General features: G+C 37.5%; 1 protein-coding gene across 1 annotated transcript; it reads right to left on the bottom strand.

Moving 5' to 3' along the window:
• Window positions 1-115: 115 nt before the first annotated feature.
• Window positions 116-27730, bottom strand: LOC131993189 (B-cadherin-like). The gene is made up of 23 exons (XM_059358972.1): window positions 27341-27730; window positions 25342-25456; window positions 19881-19969; window positions 18488-18694; window positions 16252-16392; window positions 12909-13064; window positions 11187-11331; window positions 10740-10912; window positions 10516-10644; window positions 10182-10322; window positions 8963-9118; window positions 7730-7874; window positions 7283-7455; window positions 7059-7187; window positions 6463-6648; window positions 6050-6294; window positions 4583-4725; window positions 4403-4494; window positions 4162-4294; window positions 3532-3750; window positions 2720-2850; window positions 2228-2371; window positions 116-1132 (listed from the first exon to the last, which is right to left on the bottom strand). Exons 1-23 carry the CDS (start codon window positions 27389-27391, stop codon window positions 920-922), a joined length of 3456 nt encoding a protein of 1151 aa, XP_059214955.1. The 5' UTR covers window positions 27392-27730; the 3' UTR covers window positions 116-919.
• Window positions 27731-27940: the final 210 nt, after the last annotated feature.

Raw genomic sequence — 27940 nt, 5'->3', positions numbered from 1 at the left:
GTATCCTTTTTTTCTCCCTACTTGGCCCTAATACACCGTCATAAATTTATATGCATCTTATATAACATAACTTACATATTTTTGTTTTTGTTGAAAGAAACCATTCACAAACACATTATTGTATAAGATAACTTTATAAAAAAATTCAACATTAGCACAAAGCATTCTCAATAAAGTACCATTGGAGGTAACTGCAAAACAGTGTTTGACACTTGATAAGGACGTCAACACAAACATTTTAAAAAGCATTAATTGATAACTTGTAGACCAACATCTCGGAGGGTGATGTGGCGTTATTATTGGCTGGCTACCTGAAATCCCCCTTGATCATTTGCAATTTCATTCCTTAAACAGAAAATACAAAACCATGGAATTTAAAATGAAGCAGTAGTACAAACTCTACATACAAAATAGAAACAAAAATTTTAAAGTACCATAAATTGCCAAAATGACACAAAAGTTACGAGTGCAACTGCAAGCATCTTGTGTACATATCCAGTGTCAACCAGTATAAGCTTCAGCACAGGCTGAAATATCTGCATATAAAAATCCATAAATCAACATTGAGACTGATGTGGCTCCATTACTCAGTGAAGAGAAAAACAAAGAGCATAGTTGAACTTAACAAAGATCTGAAAGACAGGCAGACAGAGCTTAACCACTCAAAATGGGGAACTTATACATTAATAAAACTCATCCTGAAGTTTCTGAGCAGTGGCTGTGAACCACTAAAAGGACTGCAGTGACAATAAACCTCAATCCCCACACATAAATCATCTGTGGGTCTGTGGCTGTTTGGTTGTACGATACTTTCCCTTTTGGGCTGCTGTCACTCATCAGTTCATGCTTACACAAATCTAGCACTCACGCAGCCATAATGTGCATCCACCAATATACAACTTTTATTCTTTTGGTACGTTTACAGCATGTCGTCTTCTCCTCCTCCGTACATGTCGGCCAGCTTCTTGAAGCGCGGCCCCCACTCGCCGAGGCAGTCGTAGTCCTGGTCCCCGCTGCTCGACGAGTTCAGAGAGGAGAGGCTTCCCGCGTCTGAGCCGCCTCCCTCGTAGTCGAACACCAGCAGGGAGTCGTAGGGGGGCGCTGTCGGGTCATTGTCTGCTGCCTTCAGGTTCTGTGAAAGGAGCACAAGATATAGGTTCTTATTTTTACACAACATGCAATTTTGGTACACAACAACACAAGGTTGCTATTGGCATCCATAATGAAAATAGTCAAGAAGGTATTTCCATACAAATACTCTGGTGTAACGACTGACCCTCCGCTATCCTGTACAAAACTCTCCTCTTCTCCGTCTCCTCAGGTTTTTTTGGGGCAAACAGACAAATTCTCCTCACGCTTGTGATATTATGACGTTATTTCAAGATAATCACGTTATAACGAGTTAGCGGCTGATCATAGCGTGCTAAAGTTAGCCGTCGATCGATGGCATGCTAGCGTTAGCCGTCGATGTATAGCATGCTAGCGTTAGCCGGCGATCTATAGCATGCTAGCGTTAACCGGCGATCTATAGCATGCTAGTGTTAGCCGGCGATGGATAGCATGCTAGCGTTAGCCGCGATGGATAGCATGCTAGCGTTAGCGGCCGATCATAGCGTGCTAACGTTAGCCAGCGATCATAGCATGCTTACATTAGCGGCCGATCATAGTGCGCCAACGTTAGCCGGCGATCATAGCGTGTTAGCGTTAGCCAGCGATCATAGCGTGCTAACGTTAGCCAGCAATCATAGCGTGCTAATGTTAGCCAGCGATCATAGCGTGTTAGCGTTAGCCAGCGATCATAGCGTGCAAACGTTAGCCAGCGATCATAGCATGCTAGCGTTAGCCAACGATCATAGCGTGTTAAGGTGAGCAGCCGGTCATAGCCGAGCATTAGCGGGCTACCAAGACCAAGACCAACTCCGTGCTGTTGAGACCAACTAAAACGTGCATCATTCATTGACTTGATTTGTTTAACTGCAATGTAATTGATATGGGCTAGCGGGCTAACATTATATATTACATTATAACATGAAAATATCATTATCATGAAATAACTTGATAATATCACGTTATTCCGCTAAAATTTTCATTATCTTGAAATAAATTGTATTCAATACGGTCTTTAAAAAAAAAAGTCTTAAATTTGACTTGTTGAAACCTGCAGAGACCCTGTGTCAATATGTTTGTATGAAGTCTTGTTTTACAAGATGTTGAATGTTTTACTCACATCATCGATGAAGTTGCCGATTTCCTCCGGGTTGGCAGGGCGAGGTCGATACTGAGGAGCCGGCATGAAGTTCGGTGCCACGTCGTTCCTGAACACCTCGGGCCGGTTGTCCAGACCGCGGTGGAGAACACTCAGATCGTAGTCCTGATGAACAACACGTTTAAGAGATTTATCATAATGCATGCAGAATCACATATTGAATGGCCTAATTAAGGTCTGATTTACTGACCTATGTTGAACTGAGGTTGAAGTAGTTTTACTCGTTTACATTTGTTACTTTAGACTACATTCCAGAAATATTGTACTTTTTACACCACTGCATTTATCAAAGAGTAGTTATTTCGAAGCAAACTCAAACACTGAAATGCTGCCAATGTGTTGCTTAGAATGTTAATAATCCTGTAAATATAAATAATGTAAATAATAACAAGAATTCCTTTGTTAGCCAGCAATTTTTGTAGGTAGAGAAAGAAGCAAAAGTCTCAAATTTACCTGATCATCTTCCCCGCCTCCTTCTTCATCGTAGTGATAGATGTTGTCTCTGATATCCTCGGGTGGCAAAAGAAGATCCGTCTTCACCACTCTTCTGCGTCTCGCAAACAGCAGCAGCAGCAACACCAGCACTGAACATACAGAGCACAAAGTTTAATACAAAACACTCAAGATCCATCACCACCAAGTCCAACCATTCCCCAGAGATCAAAGTGGGAGAGGCAAAATCCACTGAACATCAAAAAGCAAAACAGGTCAATACAAAAACTAAGGGAGATTTGCCAATTTTAATCTCATAAATCTATAACATTTTTCTCCTATATTTGCCATTTTTAATCTCATAAATCTGCCACTTTTTGTCCTAGGTTTGCCATTTGTAATCTCATAAATCTCCTTTTTATCCCAAGATTTGCCACTTTTAATCTCAACAATCTGTTGCTTTCTTTCTCATAGATTTGCCACTTTATTGTCATAAATCTGCCACTTTTTTCTCCTAGATTTGCCATTTTTAATCTCATAAATCTGTCTTTTTTTCCTCCTAGATTTGCCATTTTTAATCTCATAAATCTCCTTTTTATCCCGAGACTTGCCACTTCTAATCTCAAATCTGCTGCTTTTTCCTAATAGATTTGCACCTTCTAATCTTATAAATCTCGTGCTTTATTTCTTGTAAATTTGCCACTTTTAATCTCAAATCTGCAACATTTTCTCCTAGATTTCCCTTTTTTTCTCTCTAAATATAACCCCCTTCCCGTCGTAGATTTATATGCATCTCATCATATAACATAACTAAAGTCAAATATCACACTTACTGAGCAGCAACAGGATGCCTCCTAGTATTCCCAGGATGAGGGGCAGACTGCTGGCAGCTTTTGCAAGGTCTTTGCAGGTCACATCTTTTCCCTTGCAGTCGCACACTTTGGCCTGAACGGTGCTGTCCTGCTCCAGGCCCTCGTTGTCGGCAACCCTCAGGACCACAGTGTATTCTCCGCTCGGCAACTCAGAGAATAGTCTCAGGATGATGCCCGTTTCTGCAGCAAAGAGGAAAGTTGAGGCAAACATACTCACTCTACAGTTCCTGCAGGGTTAAAGAGCTTATGTTTTTGTCTTATTCCATCAATATTTTCACAGAAAGGCTCAAAGTCAAACACAAGTGCCTTAACATCTCAACAAACTAAAGACTCTAGGCATTCAAATCTGGGAAAACTATCTCTAAACCTTAACAGAGGCAATGTCTGACCTTGTACCAGAACAATAATTAATTACTATGTGGAGCTCACATTGTGTAGTCCACACCCTGTAAAAAGATGCAGCACCTGATATGAACTTTTTTGCTGCCCAAAACACCAGCAGAGAAAATTTGGTGAACCAATGAGTTTTTATCCTATTTGAATGGATGGTATTAGTTTGTGTTTTCAGTAGTTTATCAATAGTGTACATACTGGAACCATTCATCATAGCAGTCCAGTTGCTCTTTGAGCTGCCCTGTAAAGAGACGCTGAATGGAGCAGCAAAGTCCGGTCCGTCTTTATCCGTTACTGTCAGCAGTTGAGGAGCCGATTCCTTGTTACAAACCTATGAAGACACAATGACAGATGCTTTTGTGTGATATATTTTAAAATCAAACCATGCACAAGTTTTGGACTAACATGCCAAATTCCTCAACACACAAACAAGACGCACCATGATTTTACGTTCCTCGATGGTTGGCGGATTGTCGTTGACATCTTCGAGATGGATTATCAGAGTACCAGTTCCTGTGGCCGGGATTTCATCTGGTGAGGTGACACACAAGATACAGTCCATATTTTTGGGCAGAAGAAAAGCTGATGAGTTAAAGTGTAAGTCTCGTCTCCCACCTACCATTGTCGTATGCACCGATGAGTGCTGTGTATTTGTTTTCCTTGACGAAGAGGGACTCCCTGTCCATCGGAGTTTTAACTTTAATCAGGCCTGTGTCTTTGGCCACGTTCAGCCAGCCGGCAGGGTCTCTAATTACCTTATACCTGGACATAAACAAGAAAATATAAGATAGATGTAAATGCTATGCAAGCAAGCAGATTACAAAAAATATGCTTCACTATGAGACATTCACAGATCAGACCACCAGGAAAAAACATTTAGCGAATATTTACTATATAATGATTTTATTTTTGCTTAGACATGGTAATTTAAGCTTGAAATATAATTTGTTTGAAATGCAATTCTGTTTATGATGGCAGTAATTTAATGCTCATTTTTTTTATCTGAGCTGAATACTCTCTTACGATGGTGTATTAGGGCCGCAAGTATGAAAAAAAAAATACGGACTAGGGGGAGGGGAGTAATATTTTGAGTTAAAAGTGGCAAATCTAGGAAAAAAGAGTCGCAGATTTGTGAGAATAAAAGTGGCAAATCTATGAGAAATTAGCAGATTTATGAGATTAAAAGAAGCAAATATATGAGAAAAAACAGTTTTCCTCGTAGATCTGCCAATTTTAATCTCATAAATTTGCTACTTTTTTCTCCCAGATTTGCCACTTTAATCTCATTAATTTGCTACTTTTTTCTCCCAGATTTGCCACTTTTAATCTCATAAATCTGGGACTTTTTTTTCTTGTAGATTTGCCACTTTTAATCTCATAAATCTGCAACTTTTTTCTCATAAATTTGCAACTTTAATCTCATAAATTTGCTACTTTTTTCTCCCAGATTTGCCACTTTTAATGTCAAATCTGCAACTTTTTTCTTGTAGATTTGCCACTTTTAATCTCATAAATCTGGGACTTTTTTTTCTTGTAGATTTGCCACTTTTAATCTCATAAATCTGCAACTTTTTTCTCCTAAATTTGCAACTTTAATCTCATAAATTTGCTACTTTTTTCTCCCAGATTTGCCACTTTTAATCTCAAATCTGCAACTTTTTTCTTGTTGATTTGCCACTTTTAATCTCATAAATCTGCAAAAAATGTTCTCCTAGATTTGCCACTTTAATCTCATAATTTTCATATTTTTTTCTCTTAGCTTTGCCACTTTTAATCTCATAAATTTGCTACTTTTCCCCCCCCCAGATTTGCCACTTTTAATCTCAAATCTGCAACTTTTTTTCTCGTAGATCTGCCACTTTTAATCTCATAAATCTGCTACTTTTTTCTCCTAGATTTGCCACTTTTAATCTCATAAATATGCTACTTTTTTCTCCTAGATTTGCCACATAATTTGTGATTAATATTTTACCTAATATTTTAATCGATTGACAGTCCAAGCGTATATATATCTTTTCTAATTTTCTCGAGCAGTGATAATCTTTTGTCAAAATACATGCATACAATAAAAAGAGTTTGAACTTACATGACTTTTTGTTTGCGCGCTGTGTCTGGGTCAGAAGCGGTGTACAGCACTATGTCAGTGTCGACAGCAAGGTCCTCTCGCTTCGACACCGTCTTTGTTATCGGATCAAACACTGGAGCTTCGTTGACATCCTCCACGGTCACCACCACTGTGGCAGTGGCAGTGGGCAGGTCAAGTGCAAAAGGAATCTCATTCTCCACTGCAACCAAAAGTGTGTGGCTTTTGCTCTTTTCAAAGTCGAGACCCTGGTAAGCAAAAGCACAATTAATCAGACAAGTGTCTTATCACTCATAATTCCCTCCTTTAGAGATTGTTATTTAATAAGATGAAAATAAGTTGCCAAGAAATATTTAATGGCAAATCTCACAGATTTATAATATTGTGGCAGATTTGAGATTTTATTTACTTCCTACCTTGACAGTAGAAATGATTCCTTCCTTCTTGTTACTTCCTGTTTTCACTGCGAAAAATCCTTCAGTATCACCACTGACAATAGTGAACTTGGCGTTCCAGGCTGGGGAATTTGGCACGTCACCATCGCTTACAGTCATCACGACGATCTGAGCATCCACTTTGTTTTCTTTAACTGTTGCCACATACTGGGAAAACACAAGAAATGTATTAAGTGAGACACATATATACACACACACTACATATACGTACATATACATATGTACTGTGAACGATAAACCGATGTGACCCGATTTTCGGTTTAACAAGTGAGAGACACGGCTGCATCGGTTGCAGCCACCTCAATCGATACAAATAAGCCATGAATTCCTAGGTTAATCCGTTGCAGAGTCATGGATCGGGTATGGCAGGACTTGGAATTGGCTGGTGGCTTCACACACTTACAGTTTGCGTCGGCGTCTCTAAAACTATGTGAGAGCTGAGGCTGCCCACAAAAGGGTTCTTGTGCAACTCCATGGGTCTCCCCCAAGTCTCTTATTTTGCATCCCCGCTTCCCGAACTTGCGTTTTTGTACCGACCACTAGTATGCTGTACTTACGTTGGACTTATCGAAGGTCGGAGCATTGTCGTTGCTGTCTGAGACAGTAAGGATTACTCTGGCTTCTCCCCTCAACCCTTCTCCAACCATGTCCGCTGCTTCAACCGTCAGAGTGTACTTGGGAAATTGCTGTAAGAACAGAGACACAGAGTTGAACTCATTAAATGGAAGGCTTCACATCTTACAGACTTAGCTAGAGCAGAAACGAAACAACAAAATCTTACCTCTCTGTCTAGCCCATCGCCGTTGACTCTGATAGCTCCAGTTATAGGGTTGATTGCAAACATGTTTGGATTGGGCATCCCTGGTTCCTGACTTACAATACGGTACCGGATATCTGAGTTGTCGTTATTCTCCTCGTCAAGATCTATGGCCGTGACCTGAATCACCTCAAAACCTAGAGAGAGAAAAGTCAGGAGTAAAAATGAATTACAGATCTTTCTTGAAGTATTCACAGCACTAAATTAAAGAGGTAACTTAAAAAACAACTTAAGCGACTAACACCCTATGCACACATGCAAGATCAGCAAGAAAGCAATCATACAAGAAATGTTGTTACAGCCATACCTGGCTCCCTTAATGTATCAAAGTTTGGGGTCATAAAGTTTATAGGTTGAAAGTTTAACTGCTCTTTTGTCTCATAAAAGTAAAGTGTTATCCTCTGATGGTACCTCTTTTTGAGGCCTCGGGAACTTCTCCCACGAAGGGGTCTTGAGTGAAACGAGGTTTCTCATCGTTCTGGTCTATCACCTTGACAACAATATCCATAGGCTCCTCAGCTGTTCCTGAACCTTCGGTTACAGCATGTGCTTGAAACTGCAAATGAAAAACACAGCTGTATTACAATACTGTACATGTAAACTTTTATTCCAACTCAACACACATTCACACAAAATCACTCATCTACAGGTGTTGGTTAGGCGCCAAGATAGGCAGTAAGAAGGCTGTTAGCAAGTAAACATTAGGGATGTAACAATTCTATTAAATTTTTTTTTTTTTTAAATCAGATTGGTTTGGTCATGGTTCAAGCCATGTTTGTATTGTACGGTTTATTTTAGCCACGCAGAAGCTTCTGTCGTGATTTAGTTTCTTGAAAAACAAAACACTAGCCTATTTTTCCCCGATCGTTTCTTGTAAATTTGCCACTTCCAATCTCATAAATCTGCTACTTTTTCCCCCTAGATTTGCCACTTTTTATCTCATACATTTGCCACAATTAATCTCGTAGATTTGCCACATTTTACCTCATAAATCTGCAATTGTTTTTCCTAAATTTGCTACTTTTTTCCACTAGATTTGCCACTTATAATCTCAAATCTGATACTTTTTTTCTCATAGATTAGCCACTTTTTTCTTAAAATATTACCCCCCTCCCTCGGGGTCCACATTTTTTTTTTTCAATACTTGGCCCCAATATGACACCGTAGAATTCCATTTCAAGATGAATGAAACATTTCTGTACACAATTGTTCATGGATCACACAGATTGTTACAATCCCATTTAAGTTATTGAACAAAATTAAGAAGGTTAACGTGTCACCCTGTCGTGAGTTTAGGTGATTTGTGTTTCATTAACAACCCTTTGTTTTGTAGGCGTTTCTGAGAATCAAATACTTGATAATCATGTCACGAAAAACGATTGTCTAAATATGTATTATGAGCACAGATGCATGTTTCAACAAGTTTAACATCATTAGAACATACAGACATTGTAGGGCAGCAGAGAAATGGATGATGTTGCATTTGTGGCTTGAAAAGCTTTATTGGATTAATTATTATTATTATTATTTATTATTAATTATCCGCTTATGCTTTTGAATGAATTCTGTAGAGAATGGAGTTATAGGTGTGTTCTGATCATTTAAAGGCGTTAGTACGAAGCTATTATCAGAGAGGACGCTTACATTGTACGTGGCTTGCTTCTCTCTGTCCAGCGGTTGTGTGACATACAGAATGCCGGAGAGACGGTCCATGGTGAAAAGGTCCACAGGCTCCTGATCAGCTCCTGGACCAGTGATGCTGTAGAAGACTTTCTTTACCTTATCTTCATTAGAACGGATCTGGACAAAGAGAAACACACCAGGGCCTGTGTTATACATCTCTTATGACTACAACAATAGTTACAATATTACAAAACAACTTTGACGACAGTATTGAGCAGTGCAGAGGTCTTTGAGTTGCACTGCATTAACATTTGTGGCACAGAAAACAAGAGAGGGAGGGCTGGTTCCAGTATTCCACATCCTGTCCATTATGGTGCGATCTCTGCAGAACAGTGCTGATGCATCATATTAGCATCATGGTGAACCTTTTTATCCCAAGATAACAATTATTAACTAGAAAATGTCTAAAAAAAATATTAAAGTGTGCTTGACTCTGTCCCGTGACTCTGGCCCATACATTATTGACACTGCTAAGTAACTTACAGTATATTATCTCTACTGTTGCTTAGGTATGTGACAGATCAGAGCAGAGCAAATAAACGCAGCTGTTCCGGTGACAGTTGACGCGACAGAGAGAGGGAAAAACAGCATAAAGTGCCCCTCGAACAGACGGCATTTTTGGCCAAACCGTAGTTCCCATCATTGAACCAACTTCACTTTGAGCATCCTGAGTTCTTCCTTAACGTCTAAAATGAGGAATTTGGTTTTTGCATTTGAGGCCTCAAGCGCAGTTTCCAAATGTATATTTTGGCACATTTTTCTCTCCCTTAGCATTCTAGCGATGATGTCATCCACTCTAGCCTCTCCTTAAGGTAGCATTGGGGGGGATTTTGCTGAATAAATTTGAAAACCTTTTGCCAAAACCCTTAGAAAAGTCATAGCACATTTCTTGTCATGGCCGAGCCGGTCGATTTGATACCTGTTTAGTGTATGTGCGACCAAAACTCTGGGAGGAGTAGTCAACCGGAAAAAAACACGTAAGAAACGGAAGGATAATAAAATTAGGATGAAGCCCGGTGAATAGTATATTGTTTACTCTTTCAAGTACACTCAACTAATTAATAACCATTTAGCGAGGGGTTGGGAGAGATTGCAGTGTAATCCTTTGCAGAAACAAATATTCAAAATACACTTGGGTGTAAAAAAAAAAAAAATCCTCAGGAGCTTTGGTTGCACTTACTTGAGATACTTTTAAGGGGTAGGGTCCTCTGTCATTCTCAGAAACATGGAGGTCAGGAATGACCCAGTCTCTCTTCCTCCTCCTTAGCCCATCAACAGGCCCGGGAAACACCAGTATTGGTACTGGTGCATCGGTTGTACTCTGGAACACACAGAGACACATATATAGTAAATTACAGTCACTGAACTCTCATTGGCTTAAATGAGACCCCAGTATTTTAAATGTGTTCATCTGCTGCTGCTGGTTCCTGACCATTTGTATAATTGTTTGCTGCTGTATGTTTTATTTTATGCTACTGTATTGATTTATCACTTTATCACTGCTTTGTACTTACCTTGGACTTATCAAAGGTCGTAGCATTGTCATTGCTGTCTGAGACAGTAAGGATTACTCTGGCTTCTCCCCTCAACCCTTCTCCAATCATGTCCGCTGCTTCAACCGTCAGAGTGTAATTGGGAAATTTCTGTAAGAACAGAGACACAGAGTTGAACTCATTAAATGGAAGGCTTCACATCTTACAGACTTAGCTAGAGCAGAAACAAAACAACAAAATCTTACCTCTCTGTCTAGCCCATCGCCGTTGACTCTGATAGCTCCAGTTATAGGGTTGATTGCAAACATGTTTGGATTCGGCATCTCTGGTTCCTGACTTACAATACGGTACCTGATTTCTGAGTTGTCGTTATTCTCCTCGTCAAGATCTATGGCCGTGACCTGAATCACCTCAAAACCTAGAGAGAGTAAAGTCAGGAGTAAAAATGAATTACAGATCTTTCTTGAAGTATTCACAGCACTTAATTAAAGAGGTAACTTAAAAAACAACTTAAGCGACTAACACCCTATGCACACATGCAAGATCAGCAAGAAAGCAATCATACAAGAAATGTTGTTACAGCCATACCTGGCTCCCTTAATGTATCAAAGTTTGGGGTCATAAAGTTTATAGGTTTAAAGTTTAACTGCTCTTTTGTCTCATAAAAGCAAAGTGTTATCCTCTGATGGTACCTCTTTTTGAGGCCTCGGGAACTTCTCCCACGAAGGTGTCTTGAGTGAAAGTAGGTGAGTGATCGTTCTGGTCTATCACATGGACTAGAATATCGATAGGCTCCTCAGCTGTTCCTGAACCTTCGGTTACAGTATGTGCTTGAAGCTGCAAATGAAAAACACAGCTGTATTACAATACTGTACATGTAAACTTTTATTCCAACTCAACACACATTCACACAAAATCACTCATCTACAGGTGTTGGTTAGGCGCCAAGATAGGCAGTAAGAAGGCTGTTAGCAAGTAAACATTAGGGATGTAACAATTCTATTAAAAAAAAATTATTAATAACTAAATATTGTACGGTTTATTTTAGCCACGCAGAAGCTTCTGTCGTGATGTAGTTTCTTGAAAAACAAAACACTAGCCTATTTTTCCCGACGGTTTCTTGTAAATTTGCCACTTTAATCTCATAAATCTGCTACTTTTTTTCCTAGATTTGCCACTTTTAATCTCGTAGATATGCCACTATTTATCTTGTAGATTTGCCACTATTAATCTCATATATCTGCTAAATTTCTTCCTAGATTTTCCACTTTTTCTCGTAGATTTGCCACTATTAATCTCATAAATCTGCTAATTTTTTTCCTACATTTGCCACTTTTTTCTACTAGATTTGCCACTTTTAATCTCAGAAATCTGCTAATTTTTTTCCTACATTTGCCACTTTTTTCTACTAGATTTGCCACTTTTAATCTCAGAAATCTGCTAATTTTTTTCCTACATTTGCCACTTTTTTCTACTAGATTTGCCACTTTTAATCTCATAAACCTGCTACTTTTTCTCCTAGATTTGCCACTTTTAATCTCGTAGATATGCCACTTTTAATCTCATAAATTTGCTACTTTTTTTCCTAGATTTGCCACTTTTAATCTCGTAGATTTGCCACCATTTATCTTGCAGATTTGCCACTATTTATTTTGTAGATTTGCCACTATTAATCTCATAAATCTGCTACTTTTTCTCCTAGATTTGCCACTTTTAATCTCGTAGATATGCCACTTTTAATCTCATAAATCGGCTACTCCTTTCTCATAGATTAGCCATTTTTTTCTTAAAATATTACCCCCCTCCGCCAGGGTCCATATTATTTTTTTTTCAATACTTGGCCCCAATATGACAGCGTAAAATTCCATTTCAAGATGAATGAAAAATTTCTGTACACAATTGTTCATGGATCACACAGATTGTTACAATCCCATTCAAGTTATTGAACAAAATGAAGAAGGTAAACGTGTCACCCTGTCGTGAGTTTAGGTGATTTGTGTTTCATTAACAACCCTTTGTTTTGTAGGCGTTTCTGAGAATCAAATACTTGATAATCATGTCACGAAAAACGATTGTCTAAATATGTATTATAAGCACAGATGCATGTTTCAACAAGTTTAACATCATTAGAACATACAGGCATTGTAGGGCAGCAGAGAAATGGATGATGTTGCATTTGTGGCTTGAAAAGGTTTATTGGATTTTTCCTGCAGGCATTAAAATGTGATCGCTGCTCTGAAGGTTTTGCACTAAGGGTGAGGTATAACCTGAAAGACATTCTGAAACGTTGACCAAGCGTTCCTAATAATTATGCGCTTATGCTTTTGAATAAATTCTGTAGAGAATGGAGTCATAGGTGTGTTCTGATCATTTAAAGGCGTTAGTACGAAGCTATTATCAGAGAGGATGCTTACATTGTACATGGCTTGCTTCTCTCTGTCCAGCGCTTGTGTGAGATACAGAATGCCGGAGAGACGGTCCATGGTGAAAAGGCCCACAGGCTCCTGATCAGCTCCTGGACCAGTGATGCTGTAGAAGACTTTCTTTACCTGATCTTTATCAGAACCGATCTGGACAAAAAGAAACACACCAGGGCCTGTGTTATACATCTCTTATGACTACAACAATAGTTACAATATTACAAAACAACTTTGACGACAGTATTGAGCAGTGCAGAGGTCTTTGAGTTACACTGCATTAACATTTCTGTGGCACAGAAAACAAGAGAGGGAGGCCTGGTTCCAGTATTCCACATCCTGTCCATTATGGTGCGATCTCTGCAGAACAGTGCTGATGCATCATATTAGCATCATGGTGAACCTTTTTATCCCGAGATAACAATTAATAACTAGAAAATTTCAACAAAAAAAAATTAAAGTGTGCTTGACTCTGTCCCGTGACTCTGGCCCATACATTATTGACACTGCTGAGTAATTTACAGTATATTATCTCTACCGTTGCTTAGGTACAGTCATGGCCAAAAATATTGGCACCCCTAGACTTCTGTCAGATAATGCACCACTTCTCTCAGAAAATTGTTGCAATTACAAATGCTTTGGTATTCACATGTTTATTTCTTTTGTTTGCATTGGAACAACACAAAAAATGCAGAGGAAAAAAAGCCAAATCTGATCATTCCACACAGAACTCCAAAAATGGACTGGACAAAATCATTGGCATCCTCAACTTAATATTTGGTAGCACACTCTTTGGAAAAAATAACTGAAATCAATCGCTCCCTGTAACCATCAATGAGTTTCTTACACCTCTCTACTGGAATTTTGGACCACACTTCTTTTGCCAACTGCTCCAGGTCTCTCAGATTTGAAGGGTGCCTTCTCCCAACTGCTGTTCGGAGATCTCTCCACAGGTGTAGTGACCCGATTGCTACTCAAAAAAGATGCCACTAGTATGATGAGATCCCGTTTATAGTATTTTACGCGCACAAATGAAATTTCCAGTGTCCGTATATCAATTAGCTGAGTTATGCATCACATTTCTGCAGTCAAGAAACTGTGTGCCTCTCGAGCATCTCACACCAATCACGCCGGTGCCTTATATTAACTCATGACATCAGAACCCATAATGAGCGCTCTTCTCCACCCGGTGGTGGGAGGCGCAAACAAACAAGCAAAAAGCGATTTGTCTTCAACCATTTCTGGGTGCTTTTTGAAGTGTGCTTTGGGTCATTGTCCTGCTGGAAGACCCATGACCTCTGACGGAGACCCAGCTTTCTGACACTGGGCCCTACATTGCGCCCCAAAATTCTTTGGTAGTCTTCAGATTTCATGACACCATGCACACAGTCAAGGCATCCAGTGCCAGAAGCAGCAAAGCAACCCCAAAACATCAGTGAACCTCCACCATGTTTGACCGTAGGGACCGTGTTCTTTTCTTTGAAGGCCTCATTTCGTTTTCTGTACAATGATGGGCTTTACCAAAAAGCTCTACTTTGGTCTCATCTGTCCACAGGATGTTCTCCCACAAGGATTTTGGCTTCCACAGGTACATTTTGGCAAACTCCAGTCTGGCTTTTTTATGTCTCTGTGTCCTCCTGGGTCTCCTACCATAGCGTCCCATTTCATTCAGATGGTGATGGATGAGTGCCAGCTGACACTGTTGTACCCCGTGTCTGCAGGTCAGCTTGAATTTGTTTGGAAGTTGATCGAGGTTCTTTATCCACCATCTGAACAATCCTTCGTTGCAATCTTTCATCAATTTTTCTCTTCCGTCCACGTCCAGGGAGGTTAGCTACAGTGCCATGGGCTTTAAACTTCTTGGTGACGTTGGGCACAGTGGACACAGGAACATTAAGATCTCTGGAGATGGACTTGTAGCCTTGAGATTGTCCATGTTTTTCCACAATTTTGGTTCTCAAATCCTCGGACAATTCTTTGCTCTTTTTTCTTTTCCCCATGCTCAGTGTGGTACACACAACACAAAAGGTTGAATCAACTTTCCTCCATTTAAACTGGAAGCAAGTGTGATTTCTATATTGCCAGCACCTGTTACTTGCCACAGGTGGGTTTAATTACAAATTAAAAGGAGCATAACATGCTTGAAAAACAATTATTTCTTACAAATTTGAAAAGGTGCCAATAATTTTGTCCAGTCCATTTTTGGAGTTCTGTGTGGAATGATCAGATTTGGCTTTTTTGTGTTGTTCCAATGCAAACAAAATAAATACATATGTGAATACCAAAGCATTTGTAATTACAACAATTTCCTGGGAGAAGTGGTGCATTATCTGACAGAAGTGCAGGGATGCCAATATTTTTGGCCATGACTGTCTGTCTGTCTGTCTGTCTGTCTGTCTGTCTGTCTGTCTGTCTGTCTGTCTGTCTGTCTGTCTGTCTGTCTGTCTGTCTAGGGGCCACCAATCAGAGCAGAGCAAATAAACGCAGCTGTTCCAGTAACAGTTGACGCGACAGAGAGAGGGAAAAACAACATAAAGTTCTCCTCGAACAGAAAGCATTTTTGGCCAAACCGTAGCCCCCTTCATTAAACTGACTTCACTTTGAGCATCCTGAGTTCTTCCTGAACGTCTACATAAGTGTTTTGTGAAGAAAAATTAGGAAATTGTTTTTTTAGAGCGATCAGAAGAAACTGGTACCTCTGCTTTCCTCCAGAAATGTCTTTTTAACATGGCGGTCTATAAGGCTGTGGGTGGTGTTGGTGGCACATCTGTGTGTCCTATGCCCAAACTATAACTCTGACAGCTTTACCAGACGAATGAGAGTGAGAAGACGAATTTTCTTACATTTCTACGTAGAAATTATTTGTGTCGAGTAGCATTTGCTGCCTCGAGCGCAGTTTCTAAATGTATTTTTTGACACATTGTTCTCTCCCTCAGCATTCTAGCGATGATGTCATCCACTCTGGCCTCTTCATAGGGTAGCATTGGGGTTTTTTTGCTGAATAATTTGAAAACCATTTGCCGAAACGCTTAGAAAAGTCATAGCACACTTCTTGTCAAGGCCGAGCCGGTCGATTTGATACCTGTTTAGTGTATGTGCGACCAAAACTCTGGGAGGAGTAGTCAACCGGAAAAAAAAACACGGAAGAAACGGAAGAATAATAAAATTAGGATGAAGCCCGGTCAATAGTATATTGTTTGCTCTTTCAAGCACACTCAACTAATTAATAACCATTTAGAGAGGAGTTGGGAGAGATTGCAGTGTAATCCTTTGCAGAAACAAATATTCAAAATACACTTGGGTGTAAAAAAAAATCCTCAGGAGCTTTGGTTGCACTTACTTGAGTTACTTTTAGGGGGTAGGGTCCTCTGTAATTCTCAGGAACACGGAGCTTAGGAATGAGCCATTCTCTCTTCTTCCTCTTCAGCCCGTCAACATGCCCGGGAAACACCAGTATGGGTACTGGTGCATCGGTTGTACTCTGGAACACACACAGACACATATGTAGTAAATTACAGTCACTGAATTCTCATTGGCTTAAATTCAGGATCGGGTACATTACATTGACAATATATACATATTTGATTTCATTCTACAGTTTGATATAACTGCTTGGTTTGGTCATTTGAGTGTGAAGGACAAGAACAAGGTTTCCACAATTGTTAAGACTGCAGGGAAGGTGGTAGGCAAGCCACAGAGACCTCTACGACTTCTTTAACAGAGCTGTACTTAGGAAGGCAAAACAGATATTTGTAGATTCTTCACATCCTCTGAACTCTGAGGTTGAGTTGCTTCCGTCTGGCCAACGACAATGAAGACCTCAGTATTTTAAATGTGTTCATGTGCTGCTGCTGGTTCTTGCCCATTTGTACAATTGTTTGTTGCTGTATGTTCTACCGTTTTGATTTATCAATTATGTGTATTTATGTATATTCATAGATTGTATGCTTTTGTGTGTGTCATGCTTGTATCTTATACAGTCATGGAGAAAAAAAAATATTAGACGACCCTTTTTCTTCAATTTCTTGTTAATTTTAATGCCTGGTACAACTAAAACACATTTGTTTGGACAAATGATAACAAAAATAGCTGATAAGAGCCATTTTCCATGGTTTATTGATAATAATCAAAATCATTATCAATTCAATTCAATTCAATTGGCTTTATTGGCATGACGTAACAATGTATATATTGCCAAAGCAAGCATCAGAAAATTATCAAGAAAACCATGGAAAATGTCTAGATATCAGCTCTTAAATTACACTCTTATGAAATATTTCTGTTGTTATCATTATATTTGTCCAAACAAATGTACCTTTAGTTGTACCAGGCATTAAAATGAACAAGAAATTGAAGAAAACAAGGGTGGTCTAATATTTTTTTCCATGACTGTACATTGGAGAAGCCAAAGACAAATCTCCACCTCGGTGGCCAATAGAGTCTAATCTATCCGTCTATCTATCGGATCATGTAAATTTATGAAATTCAAGTCCTGTAAAGATATTTGGAATAGCAGAAAGACATTCTTTCCGCATCTTTCGTCAATAAGTAATTAGTAACTGACAAAAAAGTACTGCGTCATTTCTAACAGAAAGCTTTCAAGGTCTTTTATCCATTCAGGCTTAAGATAAAACACACAAACAGACAGGTAATGATGTTAAATACTAGTATTAATACAGTAACATAGAGCTGCAAGTCAGAGCTTACCAGTATGCAGCTGATAATGATCACTGACTCTGTATTTGGTGACTTTTTAAAGAGAAAAGATGTTCTTCGAAGGGGAGGGTTTGAGAAGAAAAAGCAGTTTTGTTGTCCAATTTTCGACCAATTATATTCATTATTAGCTCATTATTATATTCTTGTTATTGCAAATATCCAACAGCAGGAACGGAGAAAAATTTGCACAGATAATGAATAAGAGCCTACATATTACATCTACTTTGGCTTTTTTTAACAAAAATAGGTGCGAAACGGTTTCATGAAGGCACTATAATAAATTTAAAAAGAAATGCTGTAGAGCAGGGGTGCCAAACTGATCCAGGAAAGGGCCAAGTGGGTGCAAGTTTTCATTCCAACCAAGCAGGAGCACACATGACTCCACCCATCTAATCACCTGGGCTGTCTTCACTTCCTGGATCAGTTTGACACATGTGTCAAACTGATCCAGGAAAGGGCCAAGTGGCTGCAGGTTTTTGTTCCAACCTAGCAAGAGCACACCTGATACGACAAATCAAATGAGTGAAGACAGCCCAGGTGATTAGATGGGTGGAGTCATGTGTGCTCCTGCTTGGTTGGAATGAAAACTTGCACCCACTTGGCCCTTTCCTGGATCAGTTTGACACATGTGCTGTAGAGAAAAGAATGTAATTTGAAATCTAACATGGCTTTAAAATACACGACCTCAGAGGGGCAGTGTTTGTTACTGTAAGTATTCAGAGCCTTTTCACTGTCAAAAACAGTCTCTAACAATGACTTGGTTTTCCCAGGCCAACAACTTAATGTACCTGCAATCTACATTAGTTTTATTTAATTGTTTTATACTGACAGTGAACATGTCGGCCAGTTTCTAATCCTACCTCCGTGTTCGTAGCAGAGTCCGGCTGAGCGTCGTGGTCGTGGTGTGCGTGGTGGTGTCCATGGTGATGCTCTGCATTTTGGTGGTGGTTGCCATGGTGATGCCTTTGGTGCTCTACCCTGACGTGAACACTAAATTTGTGTCTCTGCGTGTCCCAGGTGTGGACGATGAAATCCTGCTGTTCATGCATTGTTGTAGGTATTTTAACCTAAAAAAAAAAAAAAAGGGGGGGGGGGGGGGGGGGGCAGTTAATATCAAAAGGCTGACATTCACTCTACATGACAAAATTAAACTTTCAATGATGTTAAAAAAAATGTTTGATCACATTTTTAACCAACATGTGAAAGGCAGATTGACAACGGATATATCAACAACACTATTTAGTTGTTTTTAGTTACCGCATCTAAAGATAAACCACCTGGATTGTGGCTGAGAAGTAGCAATTTTACTCACCTGATACCTCCCCAAATTATTTTAACTTATATTATTAGGCATAAAAGGTGTGTGAGTTGAGCACTAGGGATGGCCGTTTGGAAGAAACCTGCCAACTGGAGCATCTATAATGTTAACGATCAATTAATCGATTAATCGCTATGTTTTTATACATACTCCAGTATGTGTAAAAACATGCATACATGGGCTTAATTAAAATAAAAGATATATATATATATATACAGTTCTATTCAAAAGCCTGTTTTGATAATGGACGCTTTTATTTTGAAAGGACGAAAAGAGACTTGATCCTGTCGATCCTAAAACTAACTCAAGTGAGATTAAAACTGTAAAGATAACGTCAAGGAGTTCAATGTTTTGGATAAAATTAAACCTAGTGATTCATGCTAGCAAGGTTTAATACAGTAACCAAGTTTTGTTCAAATGAATACTCTTGTATTTCTGTGTGTTTTATAATTGTTATTGCAACTTTTAAAATGACCAAAAAAACGACACAAAATGATCCCAAAAAGACACAAAGTAACCCAAAAAAAGACCTAGAATTACCAAAAAGACCTAAAATGACGACCAAAAAAGACCTAAAAGTGACAAAGAGACCAAAAATGACAAAAAAATACCCGAAACAGACCTAGAAAATATACAAAATGATCCCAAAAATACACAAAACGATCCTAAAAAAAGACGTAAAATTACCAAAAAATACACAAAATGATCCCAAAAAGAGACAAAATGAGAAAAAAATCAAGCAGTTTGCAAACTGTAGCTTTAGTGACTTCAGTGAGTCCTGATACACAGTCACACATAAAAAAAATACACAGATCGATTAAAAATTCAGCGTGATCGACCAAATTCTTAACAACCATTAATAGATCGATTAATTATTCCAATCCCTATTGACCACACAAAGTGTAAATTTGTTGCTCCTGTTGAACTCTACTGACCTTCAGTGTGCCGTCGTGATCAACGTGGAAGCGGCTGTGATCACTTTTGAAAAGAAATCTCGTGCGGTCTGTGCAGTCCGTGAAGTGCACTGGAATTGGACGGAAGAAAAAGTAATTCATTACAAATGCAGTACAAGTATTTGGAACATTAAGTAACATAATACTCCCCATTTGCAAAATCATAAAGAAGTCCTAAGGTGACATTTTATTGCCTCTTTCAGGCAAACAGTGATGTAGATTAAACCTTCATTTAATCACCATTAAAGACTGGAGTCTGGAACTGAAATAAATCAGGAACATTTCACCAAACCATCATGTAGGGCTGGCCGATATATCGATACCAAAATATATATATATATATATATATATATATATATATATATATATATATATATATATATATATATATATATATATATATATATAAAAAATACACAAAATGACCAAAAAAACCCCACAAAATGATCTCAAATAGACACAATACTCACAATAAATACTTGATAATGTAAAATTGCATCATCAAAACAATATTAACGATATTATCGTAGACGATATACATCGCCCACCTCTAGCTGCAGTTACCTTCCCTTTATGGCCACACTATCACACTATCTGCATTACATCATTATGCAAATGCTTTCTGAAAGAGAAACAGATCAGAGGAGTGTTGTGTCTATCGCTGAAGGAAAGCAGAGGCAGAGTCCGTCAAACCGGATCACAAAGTCAGATTGCAAAGGACTCAAAGAAACTTTAATTTCAGTTCTGCTCATTGGTTCCTGAACAAACTACACATTAGCATCAATTCTGACGAGACGACACGGATCAAAACTAAATATTCTGTTTTGTTTAGGCACTACGGGAAGATCAAAAAGAGTTTATTTACAATCAGAAAATCTGCCGCGTCTCCTTGCACACAGTTTGCACTGATCGATCGCATTTTAAATCGCACTTATTTTTGCACCGCAGAACGTTTCTCACTGGATGAGTTTCCGGCGGACCGATTATACTGGAGCACCAACTAGCGTTCATGAGTTCAGACAACAACAAACCACAGTGAACATGAAGGAAGAAGCTGATGAGACGCTTTGGTTGGCCCCGTGGATGATGGGACATTTAGTTACTAAAAACCAACGGATGGACTGAAATTAATTTGATTTTTTTTAACCAGCTGTTGGTAAATCAACAAAGTCTGTTATGGCCTCTGAAGCAACAGAGAGATGTTTTCTAATAGTCAGGGGTTTCCAATGTTCTGAATGTACTGAACCAAAGTATTCTAGTTTACAGAAGGTCTACCTACCTATAGGCTACCTGAATTTATGAAATGTACTATATTTCTAAATATGCTATTGCTACACTTAATGGAAAAAATTGCACTGGTCTGTTGGACTTGAACAAAATAAACATTATTTTTGTTGCTTAAGCTTATGTATTCAGTCATTATTCAATGGTATACTAAAAATCCATGTGAAAAAAATTACTTCTCACTGTTCTCAGGTCAAATATTTATATGTGATTAAAATGCGACTAATTTCGATTAATTAATTACAAAGCCTCTAATTAGATTTTTTTTTTTTTTTTTTTTTTTTTAAATCGCCCTAATAACATTTAAACCAAAAGACAACGATGATTTCAAAAGCAGAACAACATGTACGTCATGACACTTCTCACACACACACACACAAACACACAAACACACAGGAAATGACTAACTCTTTACCTAGCAACACTGCTGATAAAATAAAGTAAAGAGAAAGATCTGCCGTGAGACAGGACTGACTGACGGTTTTCTGACAAACGAGCAGCGGAGGACCAAACGGTTTAGACTTTGATAATGATCAGACGAGCCGCTCCTTAAAGGTTTATAAAGAACCTGAGCCAGAGAGACTGCACTGCTTTTATTTACTTGTACACCATATAAACACTAACAGCTGAGCTCCTGCAACAATATAAATCACAATATAAATCACAAGGTTGTTTTTATTTTTCAGATTTTTTGCTGGTGGAACATTTGGTAGAAAACTGGAAAATTGACTGGCTGCAGCAAGGTTATAATAGTTTGGGACTTTTCACTAGTTTTAATTTAGTTATGAATTTTTGTTTTCAAATCCAGTTCATTCCAATTAGTTTTTGGAGTTAGTTTGCTCGTTTTTATTAGTTTTAATATTGATTTTTATTCGTTTTAGTATCGCTTTTTATTCGTTTTTATTAGTTTAAGTCATAGTTTAAGTTTTGTTTATTAGTTTTAGTTTTGTTGCATTAGTTTTAGTATTGTTGTTAGTGTAAGTGTTAGTTTACTTTGTTTTTATTAGTTTTTGAATTGTTTTTATTAGTTTAAGTGTAGTTTAAGTTTTGTTTCTATTAGTTTTGTTATTGATTTTTTTGGTTTTAGTATAGAATAGAAGTTTTGTTTATTAGTTTCAGTTTTGTTATATCACTTTTAGTTTAGTTTTCATTCTGTTTTTTTTGTTAATGGGTATTTGTTGGGTGCGAGATTCAAAAGGGTTATAATACATGTTGCCTTTATTTTCTTTGCCTTATCTATCTCAGCCTCAATAAAGTTATTGACTCTTTCAGCTCCGGGTGTCTTGAATGTTGGTAGGAGTGAAGAGCTGAACTTTTTGAAGGCGATCGACTCACATAATCACATAACGTCCCAGTCTCAATAAACAGATTCAACAATGTGTTCCTGCATGTTCACTAACCAGCTGTTTGAGCTAAATAAATAGATTTCATATCAACTAAATAAGTTGACAAAGACGAAAAATGAAGGTAATTTTCACTGTAATTTTAGTTTGTTTTAGTTAGTTTTGTAACCAGTTTTCATGAACTATAATAACCTTGGGCTGCACACAGATCCTGCTGTTGTACGATGGTCTTGATGCACATCAGGGTGATTCTCATTAACATGGTGCGGCTCACAGCAATAATCCAAGAGCATTGAATACATATTTTCTTTGACCCTTTATAACCTATACAATCTAAAGTCACTGTTTAATATGAATTTATTATCTTTTTAAAGAATTTTAAAGGTATTTTCTGACATTTTTCGAGACACTGTGAGCTAAATTCATTACCGTAACATATTTTTAAATAAAATAAAAATGAAAGGTTTTGTTTTTTTCTTTGGCAAGCACTTAAATGTGCTCAAGGGTAGCTGGTATCAACAAAATGTATTTTATTATACACATTTTTAATGCAAACAATTCTATCATTACCGTAACATAGAATTACCAAACATTTTCATTCAGATTTTGTTCTTTATACATTGTCAAAAACCATTATATTTGATTATATACTGTTAAATTATAAATTTCAAACAAATGTATATTTGTTTTTATAAAGTTTATTAAATATTTATTGTATATAAGTGTGGGGAAACCATGACATTTTTATCTCGACGCATTACGGTACTGAAATTGTGAATCAAAAATATGTTTAAAAATATAGAAAATATTATTTTAACACAAAAAAAATGAATTGTGCCTCATTTTGGCATATTGTTCATTCATATAAAAGTGAAATATATTTAGTTTAATAAAGTATGTCCTTATAATCTTCACAGACAGAACTTAGACTGGCTTCATGAGAATCACCCATCAGAGGCATCAAATCATGGGTTAGACTTTGTTCATGTAAATATGAGAGCCATTGAAAGTTATTTCCATGCATTACTCAGGATGAAAAGGCTAAATATGCTAGTCTATGTAGCTCATGTTAGCGTTGTTAGGCAGTGCATAATGTACATGCTTGAGAAACAAAGTTAGAGAAGTTTGCCTTCAAGGCTTTCTGCCACAAAGTCAGATTGTACAAGTTAGACTATCAATGTAAAGTTGATTGTGAGCCACAGACCCAAACAGCTTTTTAAGACCAGGAATCCACAATTTATTGTTCATTTTAATGCCTGGTACAACTAAAGGTACATTTGTTTGGACAAATATAATGATAACAAAAACAACTGACAGGAGTTTAATTTAAGAGCTGATATCTAGACATTTTCCATGGTTTTCTTGAGAATGATTTTGGTTATTATCAATAAAACCATGGAAAATGTCTAGATAGCAGCTCTCAAATTAATCTCGTATAAGCTATTTTTGTTGTTATCGTTATATTTGTCCAAACGTATATATATTTGGCTGTACCAGGCCTTAAAATCAACAAGAACTTGAAGAAAACAAGGGTCTAATAATTATTTCCATGACTGTATAAATCAGCAGGTCCTCTCCAAAGAGCCCCCAACTCTTGCTCAGTGCCTGTGTTTGCTCTTACTCCCAATACAATAAACAAGTTAAACAAGACTTTAAAACTCCACAGATCAATCTAGAAACCTGGTTCATGGTCGTGTCACCTCACCAAAGATGTGACAAAGATTTAGGACATGCCAAAAGGAGGAGTTATTCTGAAACAACTGGGAAAAAAGACATTATAAAGCTTCCTTTATCTGACAAACATGCAAAACGGAAGCCGTGCAGGATGTAGCGCTCCTTTTCTTTGGGTGTTTCACACTATTTGAGCAAAGCCTACAGTTTTAGTATTGGTTTTTATTAGTTTTAGTTTTTATTAGTTTAAGTATTGTTTTCTATTAGTTTTTATTAGTTTTAGTATTGATGTTTTACTAGTTTTAGTAAAAGTTTAAGTTTTGTTTATTAGTTTTAGTTTTGTTATATCAGTTTTAGTATTGTTTGTTAGTTTTTGAATTGTTTTTATTAGTTTTTGAATTGTTTTTATTAGTTTAAGTGTTAGATTAAGTTGTTTTTATTAGTTTTATTATTGATTTTTATTAGTTTTAGTATTGATCTTTATTAGTTTAAGTGTTAGTTTAAGTTTTGTTTATTAGTTTTGTAATATTAGTTTCTGTATTGTTTTTATTAGTTTCTGAATTGTTTTTATTAGTTTAAGTGTTAGATTAAGTTGTTTTTATTAGTTTTATTATTGATTTTTATTAGTTTTAGTATGGAGTTTTATTAGTTTAAGTTCTGTTTATTAGTTTTAGTTTTGTTATATTAGTTTTTGTTTAGTTTTCATTAGGTTTTTTCTCTGGCAAACATGCAAAAAGCAAGCCATGCAGGGTGTAGTGCTCCTTTTCTTTGGGTGTTTCACACTATTTGAGCAAAGCCCGCAGAACTGGCTCGGGGACATTGTTTGCCCTGCAGGTAAGAGCATTATAGGAGGTGCAGAGTGAGAGCAAGCTAAGACCTGAACTTGTTTGGGGTTGACAACAATGAGGAGAGCTAATCTGCAGGAGGCCATCTGAGGCACACAGGCACTTAAAGACAATCAGTTTCATCTCTGGCCTTAACTTAGGTCCACATACTTCCAAAAGCTGGAAAGAAAAATCTTCTTTCAAGAATGCACAGTCAGATAATAAATCAATATTATAGTAAATATTGGAAAGAACAGCACACTCCTTCAGGTGTGTGTGCATCAGCGAGAAAAAAAAACAGCTTCCTGGATTTGTTCGTACCTTTTCCCAGTCTGAAGTTCTTCGCCAGGTGCTTTCTGGGCACTTGGAAAACCAACATGTCCGACTTGAATCCAGGCACACATGCTGGCTCCTCAGTCGGCTCTAAAGCAGAAGCCTAGGAGAGAAAAAAAGTGTTTTGATGAGTCATAATCATGCATTAGTGTAATCCCTGATTGATTCTCAATACTTTGCAATACCATTAAATATCTTCATATCATTTGGAATAATTTATTAAGATTGTTCTATGAAAAAAAAGATTAAACCTGCTCGTCACAAGAAACAAGATCTGAAGTTGAGGTTGTCTTTGTTTTGTACATCCAACACAGTGTTGGCAAAGTATTCAGATTAAGTAAAAGTACTAATGTCACACTGTGAAATGACTCCACTACAAGTAAAAGTCCTGCATTCAAAACTTACTGAAGTAAAAGTACAAAAGTATCAGCATCAAAATGTACTTAAAGTATCAAAAGTAAAAGTACTCGTTATGCAGAATGGACCCACTCAGACTGTTTTATATATTCTAAATATATTATTGGATTATTTGTATTGATGCATTTATGTAAGCAGCATCTTATGGCTCATTTTAACTCAAATAAAATTAGAAAAAAGTCTAATTACTTACTAAATGTATCATGTTTTTCATGTTAAATGTATTCCTGAAAAGTAACTAAAGCTGTCAGCTAAATGTAATGGAGTAGAAGTATAAAGTTTAATAAAAAATGAAATACTCAAGCAAAGTAAAAGTACCTTTAAAATTTTACTAAAGTACAGTACTTGAGTAAATGTACTTAGTTACATTCCACCACTGATCCAACAAAAAAAAAAAATAAATCACTTTTGAAAAGCTGGAAGTAGCATTTTTGGAATTCAAAACTTACTGAAGTAAAAGTACAAAAGTATCAGCATCAAAATGGACATAAAGTATCAAAGGTAAAAGTACTTCTTATGCAGAATGGACCCACTCAGACGGTTTTATATATTCTAAATATATTGTTGAATGATTAATGCATTCATGTAAGAAGCATCTAATGGCTCATTTTAACTAAAATAAAGTTTTTTTAAAATGTCTAATTACTTTAAATTCAGCATATTTTTATCCTAAATGTTGACCTGAAAAGTAATTAAAGCTGTCAGCTAAATGTAGCGAAGTAAAATTACAATATTCACCTCTATGTAGTAAAGAAGAAGTATAAAGTTGCATAAAATGGAAAATACTCAAGTAAAGTACTTCAGTAAATGTACTTAGTTACATCTAACAGATATAATATGATTTCAAAAATAGGAGGAAAAAAAAAGAAGAAAATCACTTTTGAAAAGCTGGGAGTAGCATATTTAGTTGTTTTGCATAATTAATTAACAAATGGAAAAACGTGCACAATCATGTAGGCTATATGAAATGTTTTCTGAAGATGATTACATAAAGGTTAAACTCAATGGTATGAATTAAATTTTAATGGCAAATGAGATAGCAAGCAATCCAATCGAAACATGTTTTATAGGGATTGAACCTGCGGGGACAACGTCATCAACGGATTAGGGCGAGGCCGTGTAGACCCACTGACTCCTGGGGGGAGGAAGGAAGAACCTCACTGGGAAAAATGGCGATTTAAGGTTTGCTTGAGTGTAGGGGGCTGACACATTAGTCTAGACATTTATTTTAAATGCCTTGGTATATTTGAATCCCTTATACCCAATTCGGCTTTATTATACATGTCGAAAAAGCACTTATTAAAATACATTTTCGCCATTATCTCATTGAATAGTGCAGAGCCGCGGCAAGTGGTGCGCCTACTTGACTTTTTGATTGAAATTAGGAAAAATTATCCTCAGAAACGGACAAGAAAGTTCTTTTAAAAAACAAAAATGTTCCAGCCGAAGTAAAAAAGTAAGTTAACAACATTAACTACCCGTTTAATTCGCGCCTTCTTAAGTTAAACACCGAGAAGCGACATAAATGGGTGGCAGTTGTTTGAAGAGTTAACGTAAGCAGGAAACTCACCTGAAAGACGACGATTAAAATGGCCAAAATGGCAAATGGAGCGGTCCCCATTTGTGACTTAATCCTCAATCAGTTATTCCTCTCGATGAAAGTAATTAAAAATAAAAAAAATAAATAATTGTAGAAATGAAAAGTATTCCTTTGCGAGTTTTTTTCTGTCGTGTCTTCTCCCCTTGCAGGCAGACTCAGTTTCTGACTCAGTTTCAGCTTGACGAGTTTCAGCAGGTTCTTTCAGCGCATGACGTCAGCTCACAGGTGCGCGCGGGTTCCGTGTTCCCTATATGGTCATAGAGGCTGAACACACCTGGGGAGACACAGACCACAAGTTCCTGTCACGTCCTAGTCATGGCTGAGGTATCACAAGTACAAGAGATGGTATTCAATACCCCGCAAAGCGTTTCTTATTAACCAGAAATGATTCTGAGCTGAGTAGGCAGCTTTCTTCTACTTTCTGTCTCAATTCCTCTTATGGACACCCTCCTCTCTCTCTCTCTCTCTCTCTCTCTCTCTCCCTCTCTCTCTCTCTCTCTCTCTCTCTCTCCCTCTCTCCAGTATTGCCAACGTATCAAAACAAAGTTTGTCTATATATTTAGACAGTAC

This window comes from Centropristis striata, chromosome 20 (assembly GCF_030273125.1).
Source record: "Centropristis striata isolate RG_2023a ecotype Rhode Island chromosome 20, C.striata_1.0, whole genome shotgun sequence".
Classification (NCBI taxonomy): Eukaryota; Metazoa; Chordata; class Actinopteri; order Perciformes; family Serranidae; genus Centropristis; species Centropristis striata.
The sequence above is the reverse complement of the archived record's forward strand: the minus strand, read 5'-3'. Positions and strand labels throughout refer to the sequence as shown.